Source organism: Heteronotia binoei, chromosome 2, assembly GCF_032191835.1.
Source record: "Heteronotia binoei isolate CCM8104 ecotype False Entrance Well chromosome 2, APGP_CSIRO_Hbin_v1, whole genome shotgun sequence".
Classification (NCBI taxonomy): Eukaryota; Metazoa; Chordata; class Lepidosauria; order Squamata; family Gekkonidae; genus Heteronotia; species Heteronotia binoei.
Genome location: NC_083224.1, coordinates 103,260,788 through 103,281,845, shown reverse-complemented (window position 1 = coordinate 103,281,845; position 21,058 = coordinate 103,260,788). Strand labels below are relative to the sequence as shown.

General features: G+C 40.4%; 2 protein-coding genes across 3 annotated transcripts in view; one reads left to right on the top strand and one right to left on the bottom strand.

Moving 5' to 3' along the window:
* Positions 1-538: 538 nt before the first annotated feature.
* Positions 539-9,616, bottom strand: CMPK1 (cytidine/uridine monophosphate kinase 1). Its single transcript, XM_060231785.1, has 6 exons — positions 9,189-9,616; positions 6,286-6,432; positions 5,632-5,784; positions 3,701-3,777; positions 3,519-3,615; positions 539-2,190 (listed from the first exon to the last, which is right to left on the bottom strand). The coding sequence occupies exons 1-6, from the start codon at positions 9,375-9,377 to the stop codon at positions 2,149-2,151; spliced, it is 705 nt and encodes a 234-aa protein (XP_060087768.1). The 5' UTR covers positions 9,378-9,616; the 3' UTR covers positions 539-2,148.
* A 6,183-nt stretch (positions 9,617-15,799) lies between these two features.
* Positions 15,800-21,058, top strand: part of STIL (STIL centriolar assembly protein) — a 32,888-nt gene continuing 27,629 nt past the window's right edge. For both annotated transcript variants that reach the window (XM_060231784.1, XM_060231783.1), the window contains exons 1-5: positions 15,800-15,971; positions 16,071-16,212; positions 16,802-16,891; positions 17,468-17,575; positions 18,285-18,400. In XM_060231784.1, coding sequence (XP_060087767.1) covers positions 16,881-16,891; positions 17,468-17,575; positions 18,285-18,400 — 235 coding nt within the window. In that variant the 5' untranslated portion in view covers positions 15,800-15,971; positions 16,071-16,212; positions 16,802-16,880. The remainder of the gene's footprint in view (positions 15,972-16,070; positions 16,213-16,801; positions 16,892-17,467; positions 17,576-18,284; positions 18,401-21,058) is intronic.

Below are 21,058 nucleotides of genomic sequence, written 5' to 3'. Positions count from 1 at the left end.
TCATACAAAAGGAAGGGTGAAGGGTTTTTCAAACAGTCACATATAAACTGGCTGTACTAATTGGGACTAGTATTTGCTGATTGTTAATACAGAACCATAGGTGAATGCTAACTCCTCTTCTAGAATAGTGACTTTCAAACTGCATTTCTAGGAAACTTGGAATTCTATGGAAATTTAAAAGGGGTTCTTCAATAAGACAACAGCTGAAAGACAACTTACCTGCCATCAGCAATCTGTTTTACGAAGCATGGACAAAGTTAAACAAAGGTTACATGGAATTAGGCCCAAACAGACCTCCCCTGTTGAAAGTGTGACATGAAACGTGCCCTAGAATCCTGCACAATGCATAGAAATTCCATGGCAGACAGATAGAAAATCTGAAATCTACTGCTCTAGAACCAAATTGTGTGATGATTTATTCACACTAAAAAGTTAACATGTTCCCCCCCCACCACCCCAACAGTTAAAAAATGAAGCTGCAGAACCTTTCAACAATTTCTCCTGGTATGTTTTGTACTAATTTTGCAATATTTACTACTTTTATGCACAAAGATTTTATTTATGGAATTACATTTTCATGTATACATTTGCGAGCTTGCAAGCATCACTAAAGCCAATTATTCACCCATGCAAAGACAACTGCAGACTCTTGATTAATTTTAAAGATAAAATAACTTGCCAAGGATGCTACTATCTTATGTAATGTAGACATAAATAAGAACCACTCATATTTGTAAACATCGTCAGTTCAAACAGAAGATGACACAATGCCACTACTGAAAACATTAATGGATAATATACATCAACTTTCCAGGTCCTGTCCAATGGATTTATAAGCACAAGCAATAATAATCTTCAAATGCATCTGTGTATCAACCCCTTTCTCTGCACGGATTTTTTTCTCTGTTTTTCTGCTTCAAAAGTGCAATCAGGATGGCTGTGCAAACACATGTTAGCACATTTTCCATCTAATCATCATTTATTTAGAATTTATTGCTTGCACAAGCACCACAATATATTTAAACCATCACAATATAGATCTAATATGGTTAATTCATTTTAACAAAAGAAGCATTTTTACACTGGTCAAACCATCTCAGAAGTATAATTAAATCACTGTAATTCAAGTTACACAATTCAGGGGGGATTTAATCATGAAAATATTCCCCTCCTTCCTGCCTCAACACATTAAATCACTAAATAAATAAACAATTCACTTAAAAACCATTACTAGAGAACCATGGCAGCTAAAAGGGATGTATTAGTTGCTCTCAGAAAAGCATAGCAATATTTTGAAATCTGATAGCCATTTGGGTACTGCAAATATTACAAAGGTTTATATTTCTAGCAAATATGGTGCCTATGTAATCTCAGTCCTGAACAAAATGGTCACAGCCCACAATCCTCATGTCCAAAGGCTTCCCATCCTTTTTGGGAAAGGAGTCATACTACATTTACATGGAAACCAAACATGTGAATGGCTCCATTTTCAGAGACCTCATGTGTATGAGGGAAGAAGGCAACATGAGAAACCAGTTGGACAACTACAGTGCTTAATGTTGGAGTATATCATAAGATTTGTTGCTTAATTTAAGTAACTTTGTATGTCTCTTGTTTCCAATTTAAATTCTAGTAACCAGAGATGCAAAACATACTCAATAAAATGGCATGCTTAAAGCTTTGCTTACAAAAAACTGCTAGTCATTCAAAAGAATCTTAATAAGTAAAAAAACCCACAAAAACAATTTTTCTACATTTGGTCCAAAATTAAAAAACAAAACAAATTAATGGGCCCTTTCCCTTATATTTACAATATCTGTGTTTTTGGGATTCTAAAAACAACATGGCTTTTAGCAATAATAATAATAAGAAAAAAACTAGTGTACTGTTGCTTATGAAAAGATAACCAGTTGCTTTTTGAAAATATTAGCCTTGTCTTGGAATATGGGTTCTTTTGCTCAGTTCAGTTTGAATCTACATATCTTTAATAACAGGCCACTTGCAAAATAAAGTTTAAACCATGTTTCTGAATAATTAACATTAACAGAAATGATTTTAAAAGGAATATTTTACAGTCATTACAAAATTAACATAGTAGCAGCTCTTAAAGCAAGATTCAAGCATGTTGAAAAAGATTCAAGTAGAGAACTAGCCTTCTTTATCAAAGATATTCACAACTTTATCAAAAACCTGTAAGAGAAAGGACATTATGGAAAGCATTGTACATTACACCAATAAGTATATACAATGTAAATTGTAGACTATATTCAGAGATTAAAATTTTAAATTCAGAGATGCAATTGCTACTCTCATTAGGTCTATTCAGGGTACAAGTTTTCTAACATGTATAGCAACAGAACTGATCTGGAAGATGCCCCATTCCATTTAATTGGAAACATAAGTTATTTGTGGATAGTACTCACACTTGCTGGTATTTATGTCAGCAAGACCCTCCACCCCTAATTTGTAGAGCAATTTTTCACTTTCAAAAATGTTTATGTTCCTTGTTTATTAGTAAGATTAATATATTCCCTATCTATAGACAGATATGATATATACACTACACTGCTAAGGAACCTGCTGAGAATTCTCTTTTTATATAACAATATTCATTCTATATATTGTCTCTTCAGTATTACTTTGCTGATTGAAGTGATATGGGAATATGACTGCCACCTGCAATACAAAGTGAGAATTGGAATCCAAGGACCCAAGAGATTCCTCACATCTTACAATCAGATTCATAGCCAAATTCCTACCTTGAGTTGAAGTTACTGCCTCGGGTATAAACAGAAACTTTTGTCACATCAGCTGCCAAGGTATCTTTAGTTAGACAGTGTCATAAGGGTTCCCCCTCCAGCCCTCTTCCTACATACCCCTGGCCTGAAAAGGCCTCTGAAAATTTGTCCCCATTTTCTTACATCAGTATTCAACGCTACTGTAGTGCAGAAAGCAGGACTGGCTCCCAACCCGCCAGCCCTGTAACTGCATTATGTGTCTCAAGCATGTAGCAGACATTATGACTTAGGAGGTCAAGCCATTTTAAAAAGAAAGTCTACAGAGTGTCAAGTTCTCTGTTCTGCTTAAATGCTGAACATATCATTAACTAGATGTCCCCCACCCACTATTTCCATATATATATATGTGTGTGTGTGTGTGTGTGTGTGTACACACACACCCCTACCCATATGACTGTCTCCTCCCTGTCTTCAGGTAATACAAGTCCGGGGGTGGCCAGAGATGGAAGCAAAAGAGCTCTTAAGTCTTTGCCCAAGGCTTTGCCTAGGAGTCTAGCCTAGCAAATGAGGACCTGCCCAGAAAGTGTGTGATTGCTGGTTATCTTACTTGACTATATTATATTGTTTGATTTGGAAATTTCTGCAAGCCCCTTTGAAGAAAAAAGCAGGACAGAAATGCCTAAATAAAATGTGAAATTGGAACACACCCCCCCCCCAAAAAAATTGTATGTGTGACTTTTAAGAAAATTCAGAAGTAAACCTTCTGCCTTGGGAACTTACTTGATCAACAGATTTGGAGGCATCCACTTTCCTGACTTTGCCCATTTTTTCGTATAAGTCTATTATGGGTTTTGTAGACTCTAGATATGTATGAATTCTAATGGAACAACAACAAAAAAGAAAGTCACATAATTTAAAAGTATCAGAAAGCACAATGAAGACATTTTGTTTGCACATGGTACCTCTTTTCCAAACTCTCTCTGTTGTCATCACTTCTGCCACTACTCTTCCCTCTTTCAAGGCAGCGATTAATACAGATCTTCAAACAAAAGACAAAAGGCTTACCAAAGCATAAATACAACAGACAAAACATCTTTTTTGTCTTCTTACTTGCCAGAGAAAAAAATCATGCTGATCATGTTACATAAAAAAGTTACCCTATCTTAGTTAATTGGCTACTCAAGTACACAGCACATGAACTCTGGTAGCCAATTGTCAAGGAATTTTTTTTTAAAGCTTTTACTGAACTAAAAGGCTGTTTAAACTCTTAAATTACAAAATCAAAACATTATGAAAAACAGAGCTGAACCAGGAAACATTTCTAAAATGGGTACTGCGGTGAAATGTTACGGTGAAATGTCCTCACATTCTAGTAACTCAATCAAAAATATTTTTTTATTTCATGGCATACTAAGTGATCGCTGCATGAGCATTTAATCTATTTTCTACATTAAGTCTTAACTGCATATTTAAAAAGATAGAATCAATTCCCCAAACACCGTATTTATTTTTAATGAAAAGATTAATGATTCTTAGGTGACAGAACTGGCTAGATGAGAAAAAAAGTTACATAAAAATTGCTTGCCCTTTTATGCTATGAGCATTCATTTTGCCTGAACTGCTTTGTAGTGCTTAAATTTGCAGTAATTTCCTTAAAGAACTAGCTCATTCAGTGATAGACACCAAGATGCCACACGTCTATTTCTGTTCTGGCTACCAATGCCTCTCCTTACATAACAATTATTCATTAATTTGGTGTCAGCACATATTTCTTGATTCCAGAGCCTAATTGTACATGATGCAGTAGAGCTGCTATCAAGGTCTCACTTTTTCTAAAGCTAGCACAGTGCAGAGGAGATACATGACTCAAACTGGGGCCAGAGCATGGAAGGAGGAAGTTTTTACCGCTTCCTTCCCCATGCTTTTCCTTCTACAATTTAAATAGATTTCCCCACGTGCTGCTATTCAAGCACTGGGAAAGAACAAGTATAACATGAGAGGGGAAAGGGTTAAGCCAGGAGTGTCAAACATACAGCTCGTGGGCTGAATCTGGCCCCCACAGGGCTCAAATCTGGCCCACGAGCAACTTCCTTCTTTTGCTTCCTTTTCCAGAGCTGCTGCTGCAGCGGCACTGTAGCTAGCATAATTTCTTTCAAAAAGACCGTGATTAGGAATTAGAACATTTGGATTGGTCATTATATCGTGGAGAATGGAGTGATTTCAGATGCCAACGATAATACTAGGCATCTGTAATGAGATCAAGAAAACTAGTTCTCAATTCAGTCCCAGAGGTTGTATTTCCTTCAGCTTCATTACTGATTACAATCCAGCAGTCTCTCTAATCTTCCTTTGAAATAACACTGCTACTCTTAGGTCAGCAACTGAATGTTGTGGTTTCTAATGTCAGATTTATGTCCATTTATTCTTTGCATCCTCCTGGACTGAACTGAGACTTAGATTTCCTGTCTCATTACCAATGCTGATATCTCCACACCTTCGTACCTAACCCAATCAAGCCTGTTATTGCCATTTGGAATCTGAAATCACCTTTATAAAGTTTATATCTCTGGTAGCTCACAGCCTGACAAAGTGACATTTATGTTAGATCTGGCCCTCATAACAAATGAGTTTGACATCTCTGGTTTAAGCTGTTCTTCCTCCTGTGGCCTCAGTTCCCCTCTCCATGGCTTTACCTTTTGAAAAACAGCAGAACATCCTGACCACAAGTACTTTGGCCTGCAAAGAGCTGTGAATTACAAATAATTTTTCTACAATTTTAGCTAACAGAGTAAATCTGATTATTACATAATCACAGCACACAGTGAAACTGAAATCAATGTGTTCATTCACATAGTACATTGGAAAGCTGAAAGTGCACTAACACTTAATTTACCTCATTATTGCAGTCAAAAAAAAGAACAAAAGATACATCTGCTTTTCCATCCATTGTTTTGTTCCAGCCCTGAAGGTTATCTTCATTCCTGGGAAATCCGTCAATTAAAAATTTATTCTTATGTACATTTCCTGCCATGGTTTCTTCCATAGCCTGATGGATTACAAAGTTCAGATGAAAATATTACTGCATACTGATCATACGGAGAATCATTGTACCAATCCCTGAAATGTTTCAAGAACTAAAATCTCTTCATGTGATCTATCATGTTTGTATGCAACACATAGATTTTTTTCACTGTCTTCAAGACAGTTTAATGAAATCTTAGCAACAGTATACTTAATGACCATAGGGTGTGCGTGTCCAAATTAGAATAATATTTTAACTGGGGCAGTAAACTCACTGAACAGCCCAGTACCAAAAGACTTAAAAGAAATATTTGATAGAGTTTACTTGGGCTAAATATTTTGTAGAACTAAATACATTACGTTTCAATATAGAAAGGCCCTTACACAGTCTGGTGCCCTGAACTGCGACCATCCTAAAGGGAAAGAGTATTACCTTATTACTAACAAAAGGAATACAACATTTCATCAAGCTTGTTTCAGTTTATCATGGAAAACTGGACACTCAACATCTTAACTTTTACCTTACCCTTTTTAGCAAACTGATAGTTATTTCAACAGGAACAATTTTCCCCTCTTTAATATAACTTTCAATGAGTTCTCCATACTGAGAGCCTGGCCTCTTCCTCTCATCCCGAAGGAGGTCACCTGCAGAAAGGTGGGTGTAACCATATTTCTGATGGGGAAAAAACAATAACACAATTATTTAATTATGGATGCGAGACTGGAAAGATTAAAATTAGAGTTTCTTTAGTTGTCACTTCAGTATTATAAAATTCTCTCTACCAAGAAATTAATCTACTCCATCAGGCCATTCAGGTGTTTTTATTTTTTATTTTAAAATGTTACATTCAACTTTTGTGACAAACACTCAAAGCGGCCTCCAGATATATAGATTAAACAATAATAATTAAAACATGAAATCCATTGGACTTACTCTGTGGCTCATGGACAGCCAATTCACAATTATCATCATCCAAAAGAGCCACATTTATGTTCATCTATGGCATGAGGCTTATAATTCAAGGAGGACGGTAGCTCATCTGTTCCTCTGGCAGTGGCAGTATTAAACTAAGAATCACTTGCCAATCACAAGTCCCACTGGGGACAAGGATCTTGCTCACTTTTCTGAAAAATGGAGAACCTGAATTATGCAGCAGTGCTTATATGAGCCACAGATGGTTCCCAAGCCACTGTATATTACTGCATTAAGTCAACAACAATAGGTTCAAACAATTGGAATAGAGTCCAAGCTATCCCATATTAAAGTAAAAGCAGGACGCATTCAGGATCATTTGTTAATTTTGTCTCTTTGCTCATCTCCAAGGTCCATTCCCTATTTCTGTTCTGCTAGAATCCCAGGAAAGAAATCATTTTTAATTAACTATATATTTAAAATATCTGATGTCTGCTTTTACAAACTTTTGCAGACACATTTTTAAAAACACTCTAGTAAAACAAGATGATGGATGACATTTAAAAAGCCCAAAAACTACTAAGCAGCCAAATAAAAAGGTAAAGGTAGTCCCCCTATGCAAGCACCAGTCATTGCAACCAAATACCTTACTTATCAAAATAGCACTGAGAATAAACCATGGTATGGAATCCTGACTTGCAAGACAAGCAAAAGAAAAAACAAACAACCCCTGCCCCAAAACATAATTTGTCCATTTAAACATAATGACAAACCATGGTTTTCTCTGAACCAGGAAATATCTATCTGATGTTAGGAGAACAGACATGCACTGATCCAAGGCTCCTTAAGGAACAAAGACCTAACCATGGTTTGCCATTATGTCTGAATCCTGCCATAGGGAAGTACCATTCCTCACTGACAGGAATCCTACAAGGTGCAATGGGTGAGAAAGAGGATGTATACTGTGCCTGTTCCTCTCCCTACAGTATAGATGTCCTATGACTACAAAACACACACTACTATGGAAGACAATGTGCCAGTGCAAATATACATCACAGCAACATGACAGTTTTACTGATGAAAGCCACATCTAATCTGTAATTACAAAAAGCCATTGCAACATGCATATTCTGGAATAAACACACAAACAAAGCTCTTTGTAAAGATCATTTGCTGGGATGCTGCAACATTGTATAGGAAAACATGTGTTAGGCAGGTATTATAGCAGTAGATATGCCTGCATACAGATTTACAGGAAAGGTGTAACATTTTTAAAAACTGAGTCTAGATCAGATCACATAAATAAGTTATTCTTATTTTAGAAGTCCTTTTTTACACAAAAACAAATTTAATCTATGGAGAAAATACCACCAAGAATATCACCACTGTTGCAGGTTTCAGACAATGTGTGAAATCTAACTCAAACAAAATCTACAGATTTCATCTTCATTCTCTGTGCTTTACTCAAAAGTGTGTGTTTTGCTGGCACAAAGCTAATGAGCATCATTTTTCAGCTACCTTAGTAATACTGAAAGGGATAATAGAAATAAGATTTTATATATACGTAACTTGCTTTCTAAATGATTTGGAACTCTAGTAATAACTGGCTAACAGCTCATATTTTGAGAAATTTTAAAGAGCTAGTAACATAAAATGAATTTTACAGCTGTGCTTCAATAGAAAAATCTATCCAAACACCATGCCTACCCAATTCCAATGCAGTTTTGCTTGCTCCCTAAATGTTTTATTCTGATTTGAAATCTTGCAAAGGGCTACCTAAATGAATATTTGGATTTCGAACCATACATAAAGAAGCATTATTGTCCCACTAACTCTACCAACCGCAAGCCAATTTAAGTGGTTTAACGATGGTCTATATGAGGGGTGTCAAACATGCAGCCCGAGGCCCGAATCAGGCCCCCAGAGGACTCTTATCAGGCCCCCAAGTAACTGACTGTCATCTGTTTCCTTCTCCTTCTTTCTTGCATCCTTCTGCATAACAGCTTGCTTTGCCAAGGCTCTCTCAATAGCGCAACAGAGCTACCGAATCAACTCCCTTCCTTCTATTGGCTGAGGCTCTTCCACCTCCTAGTCCCGGGGGAAGGAAGGAAAGCGCCAGAACTTCGTTTGCCCAGTTCCCTCAAACCCATGGGAGAAATACAAAGAAAGCACCTTTAAAACTAAGTGTTAATGTTTTAAGGGTTTGTTTTTTTTTAAAAAAAAACCCGTTGTATTTGTCTGTGTCTTTTATAAAGTTTATATCTCTACTACCTAATCTTAAATAGGTACACACATGGCCCGGCCCAACCCGACATGCTAGGCCCGACAAAGTCTCATTTATGTCAGATTCGGTCCTCATAACAAATGAGATCGACACCCCCCCCCCTTGAATTTTTGAGCGCCAACTGAGGAACTTCGAAATATTTTTATAGGTGCACAGCTTGCTAGAAGTTGTAGTCCCGCTGGCCCGAGTGGTGTTGGGGGAACCCAGCGGAGGTGCCTCGTCTAGTTCTTACCGCCACAATGCGAGCACACTGGGTCCCCTTGCCGGCACCGGGCCCGCCAAGAACGAACACAACCACCGGCTTCATGAGGAACAGCTGGTAGCGAAGAGAAGGGAGAGAAGCGCTGATAAGAGGTCCAAGACGAACAAACGGTGGTTGAAGCCGAATCGCGGTAGCCAAGGAGAAACAGCGACAGAACATGCGCCGAGACGAAAGAACAGAGCTCAACCACAGTCCGCCGCCACTTCACTTCTCCGGCTGAGGTAGCGACTGAAGCGTCACCAGGAAGAGAAAGCGTTTCCGGGTTCCCGCCTGCCACGCAGTCACTCTTAGTGACTAGGAAAGGAACAGAGAGATGGCGGGCGGGGAGAAGATGAGCGAGAGGGAGGGGAACCAGGCCCAAAGAGGAGTGGGCGGAGCTAAGCCCTACAGTCATCTGGGTCGCGCCAGGAATTGCGGAGGGGAAAATATACAGATACATGAAGTAGTAGGAGGGAGGTTCTCTTGCGATAAGAGCTGCGTCTACAGAATTAAGAGATCGGTTAGGCAGGCCTCAGATTCAGTGGGAGCTCACAGGAGCACAGCTCCTGAACCTTTCTGAGAGTTCCATCTCCTTGTCAATTGAGTAGTATGTGCAGCATAACAATCCCTGAATGAGCTCCACCACCTATTTTTCTACAAAACGACCCCTGCGGTTAGGTATAACTCCACAACTTTCTGCGACTAAACTAGTGATTTACTTTTAATTCATGCGTTCTGATTACCTAAGTTGTGGAAAATTCGAAAGTCCACAGATTGCTCTGTGTCATTTTGGTTGATCCTAACACCCTGCTTATTTAATTTATATGCGGAGTACATCATGCAGAATGCTGGCCTGGATGAAACACAAGCCGGAATTAAGATTGCCTGGGGAAAACATCAACAACCTCAGATATGCAGATGACACTACTCTAATGGCAGAAAGTGAGGAGGACCTAAAGAACCTCTTGTTGAGGATGAAAGGAGAGCACAAAAGTAGGCTTGAAACTCAACATCAAAAAAACTAAGGTCATGGCATCTGGCCCCATCACACCTTGGCAAAAAGAAGGGGAAGACATGGAAGTAGTGACAGACTTCACATTTCTGGGATCCAAGATCACTGCAGATGGTGACTGTAGACATGAAATTAAAAGACGTTTGCTCCTTGGGAGGACAGCTATGGCGAACCTAGGCAGTATAATAAAAAGTAGAGACATCACCCTGCCAACAAAAGTCCGTATAGTCAAAGCGATGTAGTAATGACTGGCTGTAGTAATGTATGGCTGTGAATGCTGAATCATAAGGAAGGCTGAGCGCAGAAGAATAGATGCTTTTGAGATGTGGTGCTGGAGAAGACTCTTAAGAGTCCCTTGGACTACAAGAAGATCCAATCAGTCAGTCCTAAGGGAAATCAACCCAGCCTGTTCACTGGAAGGTCAGATGCTGAAATTGAAGCTCAAATACTTTGGCCACCAAATGAGAAGGGAGCACTCCCTGGAGAAGATCCTGATGCTAGGAAAGACAGAAGGCAAAAGAAGGGGGCAGCAAAAGATGAGATGGCTGGACAGTGTTACTGATGTATCAAACACAAATTTGAGCAGACTTCGGAGGATGGTGAAAGACAGGAGGGTCTGGTGTGACTTTGTCCATGGGGTCGCAAAGAGTCGAACTCGACTGTGCGACTGAACAACAACAACACCCAAGGCATTGCATTACTTTTGTTTTGAGATGTTTTTGACTAACGCAGCTATCTGCAACCTCTGTATACTAGTGATGACTATTCTCATTTAAATTCAGAAACCATATCTAAACTCTGGAAAGGCGGAAGTAATGGTGGTTGGGAAGGCAAAGGTCTTGAATGACATACTCCCCACGTTCAGTGGGGTTCAGCTGACCCTTGTGACTCAGTTAAGAGCCTCCTTAGACCAGACCCAGCATTATTGCTGAAGAAACAAGTTAATGTTGTTGCAAAAAAAAAAAAAAGCTTTCTTCCAATTCAGCCTAGCTCAAAAAATGGCTCCTTACCTTGAGAAGTCTGTTCTGGCCACCTGGATCCATGCCATGTTGACATGGGGACTAGACTACTCAAGTGTGGGGGCTAAGAACGTCAGACTAGTATCTGGGAGACTGGGTTCAAAGCCCCACTCCTGTCATGGTAGCTTGCTGGGTGACCCTGGGGCCAGTCACAAACTCTAAGTGTAACCTACCTCAGGGTTGTTGTGAGGATAAAATAGAAGAGGAGAATCATGTAAGCCATATTGGGTTCCCACTGGGTAGGTAGATAGCTAGGTTGGGTATAAATTAATTAATTAAATAAATAATGCACTGTATATTGGTCTCCCCTCAAAATCTTTTCAGAAACTAGTTGGTGCAGAATGTGCACAGCTTGGCTATTATCAGGAGCTAGATGGAGCATGCATATTACTCCTGGCTATCCATTAGTTACCAAGCTTGATTTAAACTACCGGCTATTACATACAAAGCCCTTCATGGCTTTGAACCTCATGTCTGCAAGATAGGGTTGCCAAGTCCAATTCAAGAAATATCTGGGGATTTTGGGGGTGGAGCCAGGAGACATTGGGGGCGGAGCCAGGAACAAGGGTGTGACAAGCATAATTGAACTCCAAGGGAGTTTTGGTCATCACATTTAAAGGGACAGCACACCTTTTAAAATGTCTTTCTTCCATAGGAAATAATGAAGGATAGGAGCACCTTCTTTTGGGGCTCATAGAACTGGACCCCCTGGTCCAATCGTTTTGAAACTTGGAGGGTATTTTGGGGAGATGCACTAGATACTATACTGAAAATTTGGTGCCTCTACCTCAAAAAATAGCTCCCCCAGAGCTCCCGAAACCTCCAGATCAATTCCCCATTATACCCTATGAGAAATATTCCACATAGGGAATAATGAAGACGTTTCCCTCTCCTCCACACACACCCCCTTCTCGCAAATCTGATGTAGGGGATTGGCCTCTCTACTCATCAGCCAGCTTCTTCACAGCAACACAGACACAGAAAGTTGAAGCCTTTCACCACCTCTGGAGGTGCAAAGGCACATGGTCCTTTGGGGCGGGGCAGGAAGCAGCCTGGGAAAGCTCTGGCTGCTGCAATGGAGCTGGGTGGGAAGGGGAGGGGCAAGGAGAAGCTGTTGCGATCCGAGGTGAGAAGGGAAGGGAGGAGGAGAAGCATCAGGGATCAGTGGGAAGGGGAGAGGAGAAGCTGCTGGGATCTAGGCTGCGTGGGAAGGGCCGCCATTCCCCCCGCTTTCTGGATTTTTGCCGAGCGGGGGAAGGAGGTGCCAAATCGGGGATCCCCCGCCCAGGCAGGGGATTTGGGAAGCCTACTGCAAGACCATCTCTCCCCCATGCTTTGCCATAACAGCTTTGCTTATCCGAACGGCCTTCTTCAGATGCCAGCCTGCAAACAGGCAAAATCAACAATTTTGATTTTCTACAAGTGCCTTCTCTACCTTTTGGAATTGTTTGCCTGCAAAGGTCAGGAAGGTTCCCACTATCCTGACTTTCCACAAACTATGCAAAACTGAACTATTCAAGAGAGCCTTTCTACATAGGCAATAGGGTAGCACTGTACAAAAAGTTTCACAAAGTTACTTGGATGAATTATTGGGGACTGTAATCTTTACTGTGAATTGGATCCTATTGAAAACTTTTGCATCATTTGATGCATCATGTTAACCGTTACGCTTTGCTTCAGTTCTGGTTTTTACAGTGCAATCCTAAAGAAATTACGCCAGTCTAAATGCATTAATTTCAATGAGTTTATACTGGAGTAACTGTTTGGCATTGTTAAACTTAAGGTTTCTTCTACAACCCAAATCCTACTTAATTATTTATATAATGTCCCATCTTGTTTATAGTATTGCTTTACTCTGTGTCCCAGTGAGAAAAGTGGATGATAAATAGCATAAATAAATTAAAGAGTGAAAGGGACAGCCACTATAATCTCTCTTATATGGATTCCTAAATGTTGGCTAGTGATCTATCCACATAGAAACAAAAATGAAAATGTGTCTTCTGGGGCGCTTTGTGGACTTAATCGGATGCATGAGTGTATTCCCAGGTGGCAGATCTCATATTCTCTCTTTATATAATTAGCGATGGCAAACAGTACATTTAAACTTCACATAGGAATATCAAGCAATGTTGCTTGCATTCCATGGCCTAGAACAGCCAGAAGCCTACTGGAGTGAGCATCAGACTGTCAGCCTCTCACTCTGGGCTTTGCTATCTTTCCAGAAACACACAAAGCTGCCTTATACTGCGTCATTCCAATCAACAAGATCAGTGTTGTCTACTCAGACTGGCAGTAGTATTCCATCCAGACTCTCAAGTTGTTTCACATAACCTATTATTGTTGTTATGTATTATTTAAATTTATATCCTGCCCTTCCCAAAATGAGCTCCTAGTATTTGATGTTGTTAGCTGGAGATGCTGGAGCATCTACATACCTGGAATCATCTGCATACAAAAATGAGGCTCTACTGTTGAGCTACAGCAGCTCCGTCCTTTTTGTCATATTTGTACATGATGTTTTCTAAAGGCATTTGTATTTTACCATCTCCAACAAGCATCAGAGCTACACCATAAATCAGGGGTAGGGAACCTCCATTCCGAGGGCTGTTTACGGCCCTCGAGATCACTTAATGTGGCCCTCAGGGATTGCTGGGCCTAACTGAGCCACGTGGCAGCCTCCCTGGGGTCTGGCCAGCCAGCAAGGATCATGGGGCCCAGCCACACTGTGCAGCAGCCTCCCTGGGGCCCGGCAGGGATTACAGGGCCCAGATGTACTATGTGGCAGCCTCCCTGGGGCCTGGCTGGCCGGCCAGAATTGTTGCTGGGCCTGGAAAAGTTACAGTTACAGTTCAGGTAAGTTTCCCCCTAATTTCTTTATTTCCCTTTCTTTCCATTTCTTTATTTCCCTTTATTCCTCTTTCTTTATTTCCATTTCTTTATTTGCCTTTCTTCTCCCCTTTATTTCTCTTTTCTTTCCATTTCTTCCCTCATTTCTTTATTTTTCTTTCTTTCCATTTCTTCCCCCCCCTTTGTTTACCTTTATTACTCTTTCTTCCCCCATTTCTTTATTTCCCTTTCCCCCCCCCCTTCCTTCCTCTCTGTCTCTCTCTCTCTCTCTCTCTGTGGAGCCTGTGTGGTGGGCATTATGAAGGACTGCTGCTGGGGTATGTGGGTGCCTTTAAAGGTCTGCTGGGAGCAGCTGCAGTTTCCACATGGAGGGAGGGGTGGCAGTAGGGTTGCCAAGTTCAATTTAAGAAATATCTGGGGACTTTGGGGGTGGAGCCAAGATCAAAGGGAGTTCTGGCCATCACATTTCAAGGGACGGCACACCTTTTCAATGCCTTCCTTCCATAGGAAATAATGAAGGATACGGGCACCTTCTTTTGGGGCTCATAGAATTGGACCCCCTGGTCCAATCTTTTGAAACTTGGGGGGTATTTTGGGGAGAGGCACTAGATGCTATACTGAAACTTTGGCACCTCTACCTCAAAAAACAGCCTTCCCAGAGCCCCAGATACCCGCGGATCAATTCTCCATTATTTTCTATGGGAATAAATCTCCATAGGGAATAATAGAGTTCCCAGCAGATATTTCCCTCCCCTCCCCCTGCTTTCTGATGACCCTGAAGCAGGGGGAGGGCCTCCAAACCGGGGGATCGCCTGCCCCCACCTGGGGATTGGCAACCCTAGGTGGCAGGAATGGGGGGTGGGAGCCAACTACTACCAGTTCAGTTTGCACTTGATTATCCCAGATGGTGTGGCCTAATATGCTAATATTAGGGGATGTGGTCTAATATGCTTCTGAGTTCCTGCTGGGCTTTTTCTACAAAAAAACCCCCTGGACCTATGCATTTGCCTAGGGCAGCAGTGTGTGTGTGCCAGATCAGGCTCTTCCCACATGACTTCAAATAGAAAAACAATTACTTGCATTTATTTTGCTGGCCTGAATCGTTCTCCCTCAGCAAAGCACTGTTTTTTAAGTTGCTAGTTTTGTATGACCCCTGAATGATGTTATAAATATCCAAATGGCCCTTGGCAGAAAAAAGGTTCCCCACCCCTGCCATAAATGAAGAATGCACATGGATTGTTAATTTGAAATGTAACCCTTGTGATTCTGCATTGGAATGTGGTGTATGGCTAGTTAGATTAGTGTGACCTTTTGCAGAATTAGGTCCATAGGACACTCTTATTGGGAGCGTCCCATAAAATTTGGGGGAACTCTAGAGTATGGATGGGACTGTAATACAAATTTGAATCGACCTTTAGCAGCACGATACTAACCATGTCTGTACTAGCTTGGGTATTCATAGTTACAGCCGCAACATAATCGTTACTGTGGCAACACAGAGTTCTCGCTCCATCCCCTTGGCGTTTGCGCAATAAATTTTGTCCTATGACCGTTTAAAATAATCCATGTTTTCAAATATCCCTCCCACAACAGCTTCGCGCTCAGGGCCTATTATTTCACAGGAAAGATGATTGGTTAAGGGAAGACCTCTGGTCGTGTAGGGCCGTAGTGATTGGCTTGATGTAAGGCATTGAGAGATGACGATAGGCGGAAGACAGTATTGTGCTTGTGGTTGGCTGGCCGGCAGGCCAGTGGTCGGGTAGAGTCTTTATTGGTCGATGGTACCGCCATTGCAGCCGCCAATATAAGGAGTGGTAGGAATTCAGTTATGAGTGCGCACAGCCTGCGCGGTCTCGACCGGTTAAAGGAAATAGGCTTCTGAAGGGAAGTAGTGAGGTAAATTTTGGGAGCTTCTGCTTCCCCCCACCCGCGTTTTTTCTCTCGTGAGTTTCTGTCCATATGGTTAAACTTTGCTCCTTTGTATCACTCTGACAGGACACTATCGCGGGTGTCCTCTTCTGTCGCTCATTAATAGGTTCTTAATCGATATTAGCGACTTCTTATTGCAGAGAAGAAGGAAGATTTCTCCCTTACCCCAACTAAAAAAGTTCAAAGAGATACGCATTCGCTAAACTATGTAAGTATTCCCTTCTTTCTATCAGGGTTTATCTCCTATGACAACTGCATTTAAGGCAGATATTCAGCAGGTAGTAAGTAATTTTACATCCCTATAGTTTTCTCTAATGCAAAATGTAGTAGTCGTTACTGTGTTGATTTTGGGTATAGGAAAGCCAGGGCCAGAGCTGCATTCTGCTGTAAATTAAGTTAAGATTTTTCACATTGTATAGTCAATGACATCAGTTTCTTTGCTCTGTTTCTCTGTGGTACGAGTTTACTTAATGAGGATTTGCAGATTTGAATTATGTGTTGATAAGTTTTTGGATGTGCTTAGAAAAATAGACCACTTTTGTCCTGATAATAAAATTAGAATGTGGTGAATCCTCTATCAAAAATATGCATATATTTGAAATACAAATCTATTCAGTTACAAGTATAAGGAAATTGGAATTGTGGAAATCATGAATTTGGAGAAAGGTAACTTGTGTTCACCTGAAGAAGTAGGGTTATACATATTTGTTAGTGCTTATACATTTATTTTAAACTATATATATCATTTGCAGTATAATTTTTGTTGGATTTTATGTATATCTTTTGTTTTTATTAAGATACTTTGAAAGAAGATCCTGGAGCTAGTGGTAGACATTGTTATGATGCCCTTTTAAATCAACAACTGGTGGATCTGACATGCTTAAAAGGTACTATTGTTTCTTGGTTTTTTCACATCAGCTAAATTTTGCATCACATTACTGAATCCTTGGAAATACCATCTTTAATAGTATTATTATTGCCCTAAGAACATATTAGATAAGAAGAAAAGTTTCAACAGATAACTGTTGGGGAAAAAATCTTGTTGCTCTGTAATGTTTATTTTCAGGGTTACTAGAAAGGTAGAGAAAGAATTTTCTAGGACTTTATTCTTCCGTGGAAAACTTGTCATTTTTAAATGTTCAGTGTTTCATAAAATTAATAGAAATAATGAATGCTGTTGTCAGTACAAATTTAGAAAAATTTGTTAGTTTCAAAGTTGTGATTTTTTTTTTGGAGGTGACTGTTCCTAAAAGAGTGAAAAATGTATGTTTTGTTGATTTTTAAAATAGTGTGAAGGGCACATATAACTATAATACAGAAATAAATAACAATCTGCCTTTTCTATCCTACAGGGGGGAAATTCTGGTCGTCTTTGAGAAAACATGGTATGATTTATCTTGGAAACTGGTAACCTTCATCTCACAAATAAAATGAATAAACATATGATTGTTTTTTTCTTTCAGAATTGTTTCAGGAAAAATGGTACCCTTCAGCTTTCCTCCATCAAAATGTGCGCTCTGGAATCCAGCACCTATTGGAGAAAGCACTATTGCCCACCTAAGTTGTCATAGGTATGAGACTAAAATTTAGGACAATGCTGTTGGTTAAAGTTTTTCTCTGGCATTCTTCCCATGCACTCTGCATGGCTTCTGTCATCACAGGAATAAACCAGGCTCAAGAAGGGCTGCTGAGGTGAATGTAATGTGGAAAACATTGGCTGGTTCCACACTGCCGGCTCAGGGTGGCACTGTTCCGACCCAGAAGTGAGCCAGAGGAAAAAGGAGTGCCTTGGAGCATCCAGATGGCACAGGGCCCACCTGTGGAACAAGGGTAGGCTGCGGGCGCCCTAGAGGAGCTTCCAGATTATTCATGCACCTGTCTCTGGCTCCCAGGGCGCTTCCTGGCCATCCAGACAGATGGGGAGGCACCGCAGAGGTACCGCAGTGATTAGGTACCACTTTGGACGTGGTACCTTTTTGAGCCGTCTGCGGGTCAGGTAGGGATGGGTTGAGGGTTGGAGCGGGACGGCAGGCAGATGTGCATGTTTGGATGCGCTTTTTTAATCTGCTTGCCTGCCGTCCCTGGGGCAGCTTAAACCACCCTTCTGGCATCAGCCATTCACTGTTCATGCAGACACTTTCTGTGTAGTGAAGTCAGGCAAGTTTATTTTCAGTGATGATTAGGCTATGAGCTAAGAAATATGTACATGAAGGTGATCAAAGGATAATTGTTTCTTGTTTTTTCTTAAAGTTTCCCTTCTTTTCCTCTTGCTCTTTTCAGGAACCCTAAGTTACTTGTGACTGAAAAAACTGTGCGACTTGCTCATCGTCATGCTAAGCAAAGTAGAAAAAAACTCTTCACCTGTTTTCTAGTCGGAACACTTGCCGTAGATGAAGGTATTTCATTTTGTTTTCAAGTGGTTTTAACAATTTTATTTGTAACTGATTGTGTATCTTGTGTATCTAACTTATTATATGCTTCTAACAATTATGTACACTGCCCTGAGCCCTTAGAGATTGGTTTATAAAGTAATTAAATAAATAAAGCAAAATAGTCTCCCAGTCTTGTATTTATAACATTATTGCCTTGTTAGTAGTACAAAAAGAAAGTGAACATACAGATGCGTTGTATATTGGCAGAGCACTGACTGATACAGCCCATAGATGACTGCCTTTTCTTTCATCAAAGCTACTTTTTGTAATGAAAGATCTCATAAACTACTTCTCCCAGCATGTTATGAAATTTTGTTCTGTCCTTGAAACACAATATGGGCTAGCAACAGTACCAGAAATAAATTTATTGGCTAAAGAGAACAGAAAATCTTTCAAAATTCTTTTTTAAAAGTATAGAGCAGATCTTTTTGCAGTCTTTTTCTGCTTTCTTTTAAAAAGTGCACAAGCTGTCTGTTGCAGAGTTCTGCTCTGGTCCAGTATTGGTCTGGCAGTAGTTCTGATATAGTCCAGTATTGGTCTGGCAGTAGCTTTTCAAAATCTTAGTTGGGTCTTTCTAGCCCTGCCATTTGAAATCCTCTCAGGCAGAGAAAGTAGTTGAATCTGGAATCTAATGTACGTGCTTCAGTAGTACTGAACTATATTTTCTATTGTTAGTCCTTATGCATCTAGAAGCTCTCCTATAGCATATGCTGATGGTACAGTGGGACATACTCCAGGGCTTCCATAAAACCTGGTGCCTTTAGAGTACAGCATTTCAGCATAAGCACTGAGAACTAGACTTTAACTGTTCTTTATGTGAGCATTCTCTGAAACGAACCATTTCTCCAAGGTTTAGAGCAACTAGAGGCCTGTAGCAAAAGATTTAATTGGTTGTTGAATTGAATGAAATTCAGCAGAAGCCTCTTTGGCCTCCTGTCACCTTAGCTATAGTTTCCCAGGATCCCTTGTCTACCCACCTCTGCTTGTCAGAAGCATACAGTGTCTCCTACTTGCTATTACTATTAAGTTTCTAGAATTATGAGCCGCCTACAGAGATTAAACAGGGTTGCCACTTTCTGGAAAGTCAGGGAAATGGAAGTTGGTCAGGGAAATTATGATTAAAATATATTCAAGCAGTGGATTTTTGACCTGCTGTTGCAAGAGCATGATCTGTTCTTGTGGCAACTGAAATAGAGAAGTAGCAGAATAAAAGTAAAACATAATGATGCCCTTTCCCAGCTCCACCTTTTTCTCAGCTCCACCCCCAGCAACCAGCCTGTTGAGCTCTGTCCCTGCATGATTTCCAAGGTCTGCCTGTAGCAGTTGCAAGGCTAGTTTAAACATTAAGCAATATACAAACTTTAAACATTAACTGTTTTCATCCCTACCTGCTAGTACTGCATTTAACTTACATATAAAGATAAGCATGCTTTTGGGTCATGCTTGTGTATGGAATAGAGCAGGGGTGGCCAAGGGTAGCTCTCCAGATGTTTTTTGCCTACAACTTCCATCAGCCCCAGTCAGCATGGCCAGTGGCTGGGGCTGATGGGAGTTGTAGGTAAAAAACATCTGGAGAGCTACCGTTAGCCACCCCTGGAATAGAGGCCCCATGGCGCAGAGTGGTAAAGCAGCAACACTGCAGTACTGAGGTCATGAGCAGAGAGTTCAGGCCAGAGTTCGATTCCGGCAGAAGTTGGATTCAGGTAGGTGGCCCAAGGTTGACTCAGCCTTCCATCTTTCTGAGGTCGGTAAAATGCTGGGGGGAAAGTGTAAAAAGACTGGGGAAATCAATGGCAAACCATCCCGTAAAAAGTCTGCTATGAAAAGGTTGTGAAAGCAATGTCACCCCAGAGTCAGAAACGACTGGTGGTTGCACAGGGGACCTTTCCTTTCCTGTGTATGGAATGGACATTTTGTCTCCTGCTAAATCCAGCTCAGAGTTGCAAATAAGTTGCCGCTGTTGGATTTCACAGACAAATAGCACTTTCTACTCTGCACCATGCAAAGTAAATTTTGCGAATATGATTGCTTGGTCCTTCTGGAGTTTACAGAGTACCAGCTTTCACACCCTCTTTCCTGACTTATTCCATGCATAAAGATTGCAAATGAGAGTTGTCTGCTTCTCTAGATTGCAGAAACTTTACCTCCTTTCTTGCTGCTGATCTCATTTTCCAGCTTTGGAAAGTTCCTACTTGTGTAAGCATTCGTAGTTTACTTGAATTGAAGTTTGTATCTTGGTATAATTTTTGGTGCAATTGTAAAACATGTTGCTGCAGTTAATTTTGAAAGAAGCTGACATGAAATCTCTTACTTTGACAAATATGTCAACTTGTGTAGTTGTAGAGTGGAACATTTCATTAAGCCTTGCATTAATGCAACACAACCTATTTATTTATTTAACTTGTGATTATATTTGAATGTTGGTCAGGGAAATTAAAAATTTAGTGCCAACCCTTTTAAAGTTTCCCCCTATTTCAAATATTGTATGTTGTATCTACCACATCGTTAAGAAGCTCAAGTATTATGTTTAGTTTCAGGTAGATAGCTGTGTTAGTCTGCAGTAGAAGAGCAAGATTTGAGTCCAGTAGCACCGTAAAGACCACAACATTTTCAGGGTATAAG

What these genes read in the sequence shown, in the direction of transcription:
- CMPK1 (XM_060231785.1), bottom strand. Translation starts at nt 9,377, where the DNA reads ATGTTCTGTCGCTGTTTCTCCTTGGCTACCGCGATTCGGCTTCAACCA. An exon ending in TTTTTGACTGCAATAATGAG is followed by an intron (nt 3,778 to 5,631) that starts GTAAATTAAGTG and finishes TTTTGTTTGAAG; the next exon opens with ATCTGTATTAATCGCTGCCT. An exon ending in AGAGAGAGTTTGGAAAAGAG is followed by an intron (nt 3,616 to 3,700) that starts GTACCATGTGCA and finishes TTGTTCCATTAG; the next exon opens with AATTCATACATATCTAGAGT.